At 42.0% G+C, this 12395-nt stretch overlaps 1 protein-coding gene across 1 annotated transcript in view; it reads left to right on the plus strand.

Moving 5' to 3' along the window:
- Positions 1–12395, plus strand: part of CFAP61 (cilia and flagella associated protein 61) — a 230857-nt gene that overhangs the window by 41963 nt on the left and 176499 nt on the right. Inside the window, 1 exon segment of the mRNA XM_015572036.1 lies at positions 306–465. Within this exon segment, the coding sequence (XP_015427522.1) occupies positions 306–465 (160 nt within the window).

A 12395-nucleotide genomic window follows, 5' to 3' on the forward strand; every position in this document is an offset into this window, starting at 1 on the left:
TCCTTCCTCCCGTGGCTGCCAGCCCCGCCCCCTGGTGGAATTCCCGGTTGAACTCCCAGTTCAGGGGACAATTTGCATATTAGGCTTTTATTATATAGGATTGTTTTGAGTGTGTTGTGTGTGCCATGCATTGTGCTGGACACTAGAGCTGCTGAAGGAAAGCACTGCTCCCTCCCTCAAATGCCTCAAAGTACTCGCCAAACTACGTTGGTCCAATCACCCACTATGCTATGGACTCATGAAAGTTTCATGCTGAGAATCCATTGGAGGTCTGATAGAGTAACCAGATATTTTGGATGTTTCAGGTGGAAGGTGTAGCTGTTGGGTTCATGAGCGTGTGCTCAAGTGTGAACATGGAGCTCCTGCATGAGTGCTTTGACTTGGGGCCCTTCCACGGATTCTGTATCCCACATCCTGATGACGTTCTGGAGCTGCCACGAGACCTAAGCTTTCAAGAAAGTCAAGGTACAGTGGCTATCACAGGAACATTCAGGAATTAAATCCATGCCTGTACACAACTGTGTTTTACTAAGTGACGGAACTAATTTTATAGCTCCTTCTGGAATTCTCTTTAAGGTATAGGTTCTTCCTCTGGTTAACCAAATCCTTGTGCACATATCCATGAGCTCAGATAGTCTAAATTTTAAATTTTAGTTTAATTAAACATAGTGGCCTTGCAGTTTAAGGTTTTCTAAACTCAGAATGTCTGCCTTCAGATTGTTCATGGTGAAATAATTGGTAGTATTTGATGATTTTACGTACTCATGCAAGCGTAATTATAATGAGTGAATTTTTCAAATCAGTAACTCAAGAAGTTCTATATGCCTTTAAGTTTTAATCCCACCAGTTAGTGCTTCTGTGTTTATATCATTAGCAAATTCTTATATAGTGCTGGCCTATTGCAAATAGTCATTTTTAACTTGTTTAATTTATTCCTACCCATCTGAAATAACAAAATTGATTTTAAAACATTGTATCAGGATTTTCATCAAGTGAAATTAGGTAATCTCAAACTTTGGTCTTTTAATTTACGAATGAGATCTTACTGCATTCCTGGGTATCTTTGCAGTTAAATGTTTCGGTTCTTAAATCAGACAGATGCAGGTAAGGTCTGTTAATTCATTTCTCTACACCAGGGTTTCTTCATTTCTAAAATAGGAAAACCAGTGATATCTCACACATAGAGGAGTTGTGAAGCTTCCCTGAGATTACTCATGTCAAGTGCTTTACTCTAGTGCTCAATTAACGTTGGTCATTGTTGTTAGCACTTGTTATCTCTTTGTGATTGGCCTTTCACCCACTTGAGTCTTCCCAAGTTAAAATGTGGGCATTTTGAATTATTCTACTTTCTTGTTTCTGCAAAATTATATATCAAGATTGTTAAAAAATAAAATAGAAAGAGAAACACACTGGGTGGTGGCAAAATTCCTGTTAATCTAAACAGTGGCGCATGCCGTCATTCCCTCGATGGGAGACCAAGTGCCTGGAAGTACAGAGCTCATCTGAATGTCCACTCAGTGCAGAGAAGGAGCGCAGCCACGGATGCAGAGGTGGTTTCCTTTTTGTACTGATGACTGCTCTCTTCCCAAAAGAGAGATTTGCGGTCACTGTTTTTTAATAGTGAAGGCTGACTCACACATGCTTTTTAGCAAAGAGATGTTGGCGTGCACTGAAGGAACTTTTCAGCATGAGACAATCTTCAGTCATAAGTTATCATTGTCATTTTCATATGTATAAATTCTTATCAAAAGTGGCATTAAATAGGTTTTATAGATCAATTTTCTCATGTATAAAATGGAGATTAAAAAAAAATAGTCTCTAACCCAAAGAATTGTTGGGAAGATTAAATGTTAGAATGTACATGATGTACTTCACTCAGTGCCAAGTACAGAGTAAGTCCTAAAAAATTTTTAAGTTGTTCCCCTTCCCCCGCTGCGCCTCAGTGGTTGAGTGTCAGCCTATGAACCAGGAGGTCATGGCTTGATTCCTGGTTGGGGCACATGCCCAGGTTGCGAGTTTGATCCTTAGTGTGGGACGTGAAGGAGGCAGCCGATCAATGATTCTCTCTCATCATTGATGTTTCTATCCCTCTCTCCCTCTCCCTTCCTCTCTGAGATCAATAAAAATATTTTTAAAAAACAAGTTGAAATGATATCGTCTTTTCCAGTGTGTTCCTGAGAAGCTTTGAGGCTACTGATGATCGCGCCAGATATATGTAGAATGAATGGAAAATTCCTATTCTGGAAACTTATGGGGAGAACAAAATTTAAAATTTAGACTTAAAAACACACATAATCTAGTATATCCCTGTTTAGCAAAAGCCCACAGAGATATGGAAGCTGAAAGAAGTTCTATTTCTCTCTATGGCCTTCAATATTTTTACTTAAAATTAGTTGGTCTCAAAAAAGAATGGTACATTAAGGAAATGAGGAAACTTGTGTTATCTTCTGTGCCTTGTTTATTTTTGAAAATCCAGTTTTGTGTTCACTGACACAAAGATGATTATGAAATTTTCACCAGGGAGCACTACTGTAGCCTTCCAAATAACTCAGGGATGGATCCACAAATAATCAACAACTCATTATGTCTAAGAAAAGAGTCATCACCACATTTGCTGCCATCTTCCTATCAACAACAAAGAATGAGGCTCCAGAGAAAATTCTATGATCTCCTGTTCATGTTTTTTCTGATGAAAGTCTCAAGTTAAAGGAAATATAATTTCTCTAAAATATGAACTAAAATTCTTGGTTCAGATGGGCATACATCATTGTGCCTTCTACCTTGTATTTTGTTTAGTGCTTTTTTTTCAAAGGATTTTCATATATATCTCATTTTGTTCCTATAAGTTGATAGGAGAGCTAGGATAGGTGACATGGTTTCCTTTTTACACCTGCCCAAGCTCATGCAAGGCTTTAACTCTCATCAGGGGCTGACCCAGCACCCGGCTCCCGCCCTCTCTGCTTGGCAAGGTGTAACTTATGTAAGATGGCTTTGACCGAAAACTCCAGTGGGTTTTACTACACTAGATACATGATCCGTTTTTTTACTTCAGCGAGGTATTTAATTAGCACTTTAATGAGTTCACAGTGGCATATCCCTAAGATTGTCACCAGACCCGCCATATGGGGGACCGGCCCTGCCTGGCATGGTCCCGGACCTTTCTCTTGTCAGGCGACCTCCAGGCTCTTGACTCATGCAGGAAAGGTTTCAATATCGAGTGGGAGTAAGAACAAAAGCAAGTTTTATTCAGGTAGAGAAAGAGAGATGCCAGGGTGCGGGTGCTGCTCTGAAAGAAGCAAGAGTACATGTCCAAATGGATGCAGGCCAGCTGGAGTACGTTGTGCACGCAGTCAGTTCCCGGGATTTTACGTGATCCCGGCTTTTAAACTTTGTGGTACCAAATTCTGTCTCCACCTTCGGGTTGGGTGGGGGTCTTGCTCCTAATATGGTCTGTTCTTGTGTTGGTCCTCCTTGGCACCCCCTTCTACTTGAGGTGTTGGTTTTCATTATAAGGCTGATATAATGAGTTTTGGGGTCGGCCTCTGGTCAGTTTTTTGTCTCCACCTTGGAACGACCTGACAGTAGCTCATTCCTGTTGTTGGTGACTTCCGTGACCATGGCAGGGGTGTCAGATGTGGAGGTGGGGGCTCTGATGAAAGGGCTCACTGGCCTGCGAAGCCCGTTCCTACTTCCTCCTCCCACTTGTTGGGAGTTTTCCCTACTTCTTTCTATCCTGACTCAACACTATTGTGTGTGTGCTCTGGACAAATTCCATCTGTGGGCTCTTCACCTCTGCGTCTGTGGGATTTGGAACTGGCCGGCCACTCTCCCTTGTGCCAGAGGCAGGCCAGATCGCCAGGAATTAACACTCTGAGCGCAGGCTCTCTTTGCCTGCCTCACATCACTGCCCCCTGACTACTCTTTTCTCTGTCAGCTCCCAAGTAAATGGTTGAACTGGAATCCTTGACTCCACGTCTGCTTCCCAGGGAACCCACGCCAAGACGCTGCTGTGAAAACATACACAAGTGATAGTGGTCAGGGAATAAATACTCATGCTTCTGGTGGGAGAACTGGGAGACAGGATTTTTATACTGTTTCCCTCCGTTCCTCCACAGAGGTAGGTTCCAGCTGTCCACAGTGGTGAGCTGTGCAATGACACATACTTCACCTTCCCTTTCTCTCTTCCTCACCACCCTCCTGGTGCTTCCTGGGATCACCTCTCAAATAAACTGCTGCTTCTCACATCCTGGACTCAGGGTCACGCCTCTTCCCACCAGCTGTGAAACTTGCAATTTCACACCAGCCTGAACCCTTCCAAGCAGAGTAATGTCCCAGCTCAACCTTCCTAAGCTAATACCATGGCTCCCCGTTAGCTATTCACACACATTCTGATCAGCCTGCTGTCCATCCTATCCGCCATATCCGAAGTTAACATTGCATTTAAAAAGTTTACTGAGCACTTTCAGTTTGCATTTTACTTGACTAATTTGTATATGTTTTCATTTTTAGCCATTCGTTTTGCATATATAACCTATCACAGACTTGAAAATTATGGTTTATAATTATTAAATCTTGGGACCAATAGGAAAAATGTCTAAAGATACACATTTTGTCCCAGTGTAAGGAAAATCTGATAAAAGTGTATGATTTTATGTAGTGGAGTACCTAGTATAGAAATAGCAAGTTCTCTGAATATTGGAAGAATTCATAAAGAAACACAGATGCTAAGAGCCTGAATACTTAGTGAGCACATATCAACATAGTCCATATGCCTGGCAGTTTATGAATATATTCCTTCAGTGACAATACAATGGCTCAAAATAATTTTTTTTTCCAGTTGACCCCACCACTGGCTCTGCCCAGCCTTTGCAAATCAAGCTCTGTCTTGTTCACTGTATTGCACAATAAAGACTTTGGAATCAGAATTGAGCTAGCAATTTTCTTGATAATGCATAAGGCAAAATAGGTCACAGCCTGTGTGTTTCCACAGCTGTATTGGCATTGCCACATTTTCTACTTAAAAGAAAAAAGAAGCAAGAAGCAAAACTCTTGTTTGTCATGTATGACCTGGGGAGCAGGGATCTGTGTTAAATGAGGCCTAGCAAGGTTCAGATCTGTGAATCTCAACATACCACTGGGGCCTAGTATACAGGATCTCTGTGGAACGTAATGTGCCATTGGCAGGGAGAAATATAATTTTGTATAACAGAATGGTGAGCTTTCAAAAGAATAACCAATATAGCCCCTCACAAATATAACCAACTCACTTAGGAAAAGTGCTGCTTACTATATACATTTAGAAGATCCTTCAAAATATAATTTTTATAACAATCTACATAAAACGTAGCCATGCTGCCTTTTAAATTTAAAAAGAAATCACTTTTATCATGAAATGTTTCTTCATATATTAATTTTCATCAAACTTACATTTGCTTCTGACCTCAGATTCTCTCCTCTGTAGGGGTAGGAAACATCTGGAATCACTCCATGTGCCAGACCTAAGAAACAATGGCTAAATCAAACCATTTATTGTGTGTCAATAAAATAAAAGACGGGTCTTTTAGTCCATCTTCCCAAGGTTCTGTTTTATATGCCTGGTTGCCTTCTAGATTACCTTGTAGATTCCAAATATGGGTGAAGCACTCGTCTACAGAGAATAGCAGTGTTTCTGCCAAAATATTTGCATTATGTATCTCAGAATATCTATTTTAATGTCCAGTATGTTCTGTAGTTATTTAACTAGTGACCCACAAGGACTCTGTATTACGTTGTTCAGGCTGGCATAACAGAGTATCATAGACTGAGGAGCTTAAACAACAGAAATTTATTTTCTCACAGTTCTGAAAGCTAGAAGTCTGAGATCAGTGCATTGGCAGGGTTGGTTTCTTCTGAGGCCTCTCTCTGTGGCTTCTAGATGGCTGCTCTCTCCCTGTGTCTTCGTGTGGTCTTCCCTCTGTCCCTGTCCATGTCCTAAGCTCCTCTTGTTATTGGGATACAGTCATATTGGCTTAAAGGCTACCATATGACCTCATTTTACTTTCATTATCTCTTTAAAAGTGCTATCTCCAAATATAGACACGTTCTGAGGTGCTGGGTGTAGGACCTAAACATGAATTTTGTGGGGACATAATTTAGCCCATGAACACCTAGGATCCTGTGTCAATAGTTGTCTGGAGCCCTGTGGCCATGTCTGCAAGGCTATGGCAGTAATGCAAGTGGTGGTGGTACCTGTGAGACACCAAGACCTCGGTTCTTGTCTTCTTGAAGGAAGGATTTCAGTCAAGAGACAAAGTGCAGCAGAGCAAGCAAAAATATTGGCCGCAGCAAATGCACACAGGACAGTGAAACAAGAGAGGGCTCAACAGAGAAGCAACAGGAGAGCCTAGGCCAGTGGTCGGCAAACTCATTAGTCAACAGAGCCAAGTATCAACAGTACAACGATTGAAATTTCTTTTGAGAGCCAAATTTTTTAAATTTAAACTATATAGGTAAGTACATTGTTATTAACTTAATTAGGGTACTCCTAAGGCTTAGGAAGAACCACACTCAAGGGGCCGAAGAGCCACATGTGGCTCGCGAGTCGCAGTTTGCCAACCACGGGCCTAGGCTGGGCTGCTTTAGCTCACTGGGAAGTCAGAGAAAAGTGGGCCTTGGAGACAGGTTCAGGGGGTTAGCCCAGGAAGAGCTGCCACTGCCCATTGCTCCCCCGGTTGCAAGTCTCATGGGGTCCCTTAGGGGAAAGGTGGGGAGGGAATGGCATGGGCTTGCCCCCCTGGAGAGAGCTGGGTCCTTTGCGTTGAAGGTATTTATCTCTCTCTCTTGCAGATGGGAATCTTAGAGGAGGGGTCAGGGGAAGATCTCAATAGAATATCCATCAGCTTTCCAGGTGTGTCCTTTCAGGGTAGTGGTCTCCACTGATTGGTCAGTGCCAGGGGAGGGTCATTAGTCAATGCAGCTGGTCCTGAGGCAGCCATGGCATAGTTTGTCTGGTTTTGCTGCTTTTCTGGGCCTGGAGCTGAAACACAACTGAGGCTTAGATGTTATCTTTAGGGAGGAAAGGTGAGGAGTTCCAAACCTCATGACCAGTGATAGGCTAGGGGAGGAAAGATTACCCTGGGGCGAGGTCCTTGTTTTCCCAATTTTGCCCCTTATTAGGTACATGGGGCTTTCCACCCTGATGACCTTCTGTACCTGACCCATTGTCCTTGCTCTGCTCACGTCTGTCGAAATGCCTATTACATTGGTAACAGAGTCCACTCTACTTAATGCTCATACATGCTCTGTTATAATTCAAATTTTGTCCTTTTTTTAACCACTAAATGTCTTTTTAGTATAGAAAGGTGACAAAATTTCATTCTTCCAAAACTTTAGCTACTCTTGTCAACTTTGATATTCTAGAATTAACTAATGCTTTGCTGGAGATGTTGACAAACAAGTAATACCAGATCTATGCCCAGACTAATGTATTTCTCTCCAAGGTTGACAGTAACTGCTTCCATGGCAAAAAAATGAAGTGACGAACAAAGTAGAACTAGAATCATGGACACCTGGTGTAGGCTAACAGATGTCAGAGGGGAGATGAGAGGGTTGGACGGGAAGAAAGAAGGTGAAGAAAATAGCCAAAGAACATATATGCATGCATAGCTCCTGGACACAGAAAATAACGTGGAGAGGGCCAGAGGAAAGGGAGAGTCTAGGTCAGCGGTTCTCAACCTGTAGGTCGCGACCCCTTTGGCGGTTGAATGACCCTTTCACAGGGGTCGCCTAAGACCATCCTGCATATCAGATATTTACATTACGATTCATAATAGTAGCAACATTACAGTTATGAAGTAGCAACGAAAACAATTTTATGGTTGGGTCACAACACGAGGAACTGTATTTAAAGGGCCAGAAGGTTGAGAACCACTGGTCTAGGTGGAGGGGACGATGGGTCAGGTACAAAGAGGGGGAAAACTTCAAAATATTAAAACAGCAGCACCATATGATTCTTAAGGCACCCACTTAAGAATTTGTTAATTTGCAGAGAGCAAGATGACTAGAAAGCGCATTAGACTCTCTTCCTCAACTCTGGGAATGGCCTCTGGCTAGGCTGTGCTAATCACCTGACATTCATTTCACAATGGTAGAAATGCAAATGCATTTTTACATAGAGCCTTGAGGTCTTTGAAAGGAAAGTGGCTTTATTTATATTCGTTATGATCATTATGTGCTGGGATTATTTTCTCAGTAGGCAATGTCTCTTTTGCCCACATTTATGAAGCCGGGGAGAAGGCATTTAATGAATTTCAAGAGTGTATTTAACTGTAAAGCACATCTCACTTAGTATATTCACATGTAAATAGCCCTTTTATTTGTTCTCTTTGGTGACCTCTCTTCTTCTGGTTGGAGATCACAGTTTGTTGTTGTTTTCCATTTCCAAATGGTAGGCTGAATGATGATAATGAAAGATTATGCAAAAAAAAAAATCCATGTTTAAAATAATGTTGATACGCCACTTGTGTTGCTGGATAATTATAGTAATTTGGCCATTACACTATATGGTGTCAGGAGTTAGTTACTAGAAAACATGGTGATAGAGGTGATTCGGGGGATTTTCATCCCAACAGGCTGCTTGATCCTACGGACTTTTCTGTTGAAAATCAATTGCTTGTGAGTGAATACTCTGAATGTCCCCGTGATGGAATTGGCTGGCTGTGGGCCGCACCCATTGCACTGGGGTCACTGTGAGTTCTGTGTCTGTTTACACAGTGTTTGTGAGACTCTTAAAATATCACGTATCTACCTAATTTAATCTGAGCAAAGCAACTAAGGAAGCAATTACTAAGGATCATAGTCTTTGCACATGGCAGCCAACAAAGGAAAATGTATTAATTCTAAGCCCAACATGAAGCCATTTATTTTGCTGCTGGATTGCAACCCTTTCTACACTGCAGAGTCCTCTGGCTATTGGTGTCTGCACACTTTCAGGAGAGCACAGGTTAGTTCAGTGCAAGATTTGGAGCAGTCACCTTGGAAGCTGGCTCTGACTTCAGGTTCCTATTTGGCGACATTCCATTTCCATTCAAGGTTATTAATATATGTTCAGATTTTCTATTTTTCAGTGTGTAGGTATGTATATATAAATATATGTGCGCGCGCACACACACACACACACATATATATACACACGCATGCATACATACTGTTAAAAATGATTAAAGAAGACAATATAGGTGATGTAAACAAGCTTTATTTAATACTTCATAAAGTGAATAGACTCCTTTTGGACAATTGCAGAATGGGGCAGAAGGCTGGAAGCTTTTAAGGGATACAGAATAAAGAACAAGGACGAGAAAAATAGAAAATAACCGATTAGCTGGAGCCACAAAATCAACCTTGTTTGGGGCAGAAAGAGTAAGGAAATAAGCATAAAGCCCAGAGTCGGTTTGCTGTTTGGGGATTGGATGACTGGATATGCTGCATTTCTTGGTCAAGAGGCACATTTACAGGAACACAAAAGTTAGATCTGTTTCCATTTGCTGATGTGGCACTCCAAGAGGAGCAGCTCTATCTTGGGCCTAGCAGTTATTGAAAAAACTAGAGACCCATTGCATGAAATGCATGCACGGGGTCGGGGGTGTTCCTCAGGCCAGTCTGCACCTTCTCCAATCTGGGACCCCTTGGGGGGATGTCCGACTGCTGGTTTCAGGCCTAAACCAGCAGTTGGACATCCCTCTTGCAATCCGGGACTGCTGGCTCCTAACCACTCACCTGCCTGCCTGCCTGCCTGCCTGATTGCCTCTCCACTCTGCCTGCCTGCCTGATTGCCCCTAACTGCTCTCCCCTGCTGGCCTGATCCCTAACTGCCTCTGCCTCAGCCCCCGCCACTGTGGCTTTTTCTAGAAGGATGTCCAGAAGATGTCTGGTCTAATTAGCATATTACCCTTTTATTAGTATAGATATATATGTATACACACACATACACATACATATTTTTGCACAAAATTAACTACACAAAAATATATTTATTTATAATAAATTTGGGGAAATATTCAGCTTCTCTAAAACTGAACTGCACATTAAAACCCAAGATCTTTGGCTTCCCTTTTCTGCCTACTAAGTTATAAATACGTGTTGTAATTAAGATAGTCCATTCTGGGCTAGGAGATTCCTAACTCAGAGTTTCTGACTGCTATGAAGGTTGACTAATTCAACACTCTGGAATACAAGTTGGAAATGATTATCAGAACCCATTAGATGTTCATATTCTTTTACCTCAACTGTGGCAAATCTGAGAAAATAATATTAAATCTGTAAAAATATACATATTCAAGACTATTCATTAAGCATAATTATAACGCTATAAATGAACAAGCAAAAAATATCCAAATAAATAAACAAACTAAAAAACCCAAAGTTTCGCACAAGAGAGGCATTGCTGAATTTGTAAGTGTCCACTGGACAGATGTGCAATAGCCTTTAAAAAGGTTACCAATAGTGAGGGGACATGGTTACAATAAATCTTATGTGGAAAAAGTCCATGCAACAGGTCCCAACGGAGGTAGACTGAAACATGGCCCACCAAAAGATGTCCACTTCCTGATCCTTGGAACCTATACATGTTCCCTTCCTTTCCGAAGGCTCTTTGTAGGTATGATTAAGGCTTTTGAGATGAAGAGATTATCCTAGATTATCTGAGGGGTCTGAAATGCTGTCACAAGTGTTTTATGAGAGAGAGATCGAGGGAGATAATACAGAAGAGGTGCCATGTGAGCATAGAGGCTGAGATTGGAGTGGTGTAGCCACATGGCAAGGAATGCTAGCAGCCACCATAAACCACTGTAAGTTTGAAGAGGCGGGAACCAATTTTCTCCTAGTGCCTCTGGAAGGAGCATGGCCCTGCTGGCCCCTTGATTTCTGCCCAGGATGTTAATTTTGGATTTCTGGATTCCAGAGCTATGAGGGAATATATTTCTGTTGTTTTAAGCCAATAAGTGCATGGTAATTTGTTACGGAAGCCACTGGAAACTAACACAATTAGGAAGAAGACCAAACGGCCAGAGGCTAATCAAGGAAGGTAAATGTCAAGGAATAAGAACATCTTCACTCTTCAGCAAAACCCCTTGAAAGAGTCATTTGTGTTCTTGGTTTCTATTCTCTTTTATTGTCTTGAGGCTACTACTTATCCTTTAGGCATCAGCTTATGCGCCTGGACTCCTCTGACTACTCAACCAAAAGCAGCTCCTAAGGTCTTACATTCTACATGCCATCTATCATAACAGTATTTTCTCCTTCATTTACTAACTAACTTGCTTGGGTTGTGCAAGGTAGTCTTTTTCATTCCTGAATCCCCAATATCTAGAATGTTATTGTCTAACAGAGTTGGTGTGAAATACAAATTTTTAAATGAATAAACAAACATTCAGTGTGATAGTTTGTGTGTGTGTGTGTGTGTGTGTGTGTGTGTGTGTGTGTGTGTATGCCTGCAGACCCTAATCGGTTGTGAGAGTCTTTAAGTACATCTTATTCATTATTTACTTTTGGTATCCAATTGAGTGCCTACACCTCATTGTTCTCCATTGAACTTTAGTTGGAAGAGTGATTTAACTTGAACCTCTAATCTTTTCTCTTTCCTTTTCTTAAAACTGAGCGACTTAAATTCATTTGTATCTTTTGTGAAATCATTCACAGTATTAAAATACTAAACAAAAATGACTATTTTGTAATATTTTGAAAATAGAAAATTACTTTTATCATTAGACATTCTTTTTGAATCTTAATTGCATTAGTGATACAGTCTGCTGGGTGAGTAGCTACAAACAAAAATCCTCTGCTCTGTGTTTGTTTATTTTTTAAAAATACACACACACACACACACACACACACACACACACACACACCCTGAGGCTTTAATCTCCAGCTGACTCTGGACTTCCTGGCAGCCAGAAACCCTGCCACCTGGCACATGGGGTATTAGGTGGGCCGCTGGTCTTGGCTCTGGTACTCCAGGCTGTGGAGCCCGGCCTGGGCTCTGTCCACGATCTACTCAGGGGAAACACCTTCCCAATCCCAGAGATCCCTCGTTAATCTCGGCCTGCTGCCTGTGGAAGCTGGGCCACCCCTCTCACTACCTCCTAGTCTCCCAGGTGTTTTCTGTCCTTCCTTGATATGAGTCTCTTCCTCAGCTGGGCCTCTGTTGGTAATTCCGGATAAATGTTCCTCAGTTTAGTTTTATTTCCATTCTGGCCCTGGTAAAGGACTCACTGGCTGTGAGCTCCCGTGTTGGGGCAGAACCGTGAAAGGTGCCAGGGACACACGAGGAGGAACTGAACTGGCTGGCTGTAGGTCAAGAGCAGGAGGGGCAGCTTTCCCCCAGACAGAGTGGTGGTAGGAAGCCATTACTCCTTGGCTGA

This window comes from Myotis davidii, unplaced genomic scaffold (genome assembly GCF_000327345.1).
Source record: "Myotis davidii unplaced genomic scaffold, ASM32734v1 scaffold608, whole genome shotgun sequence".
NCBI lineage: Eukaryota > Metazoa > Chordata > Mammalia > Chiroptera > Vespertilionidae > Myotis > Myotis davidii.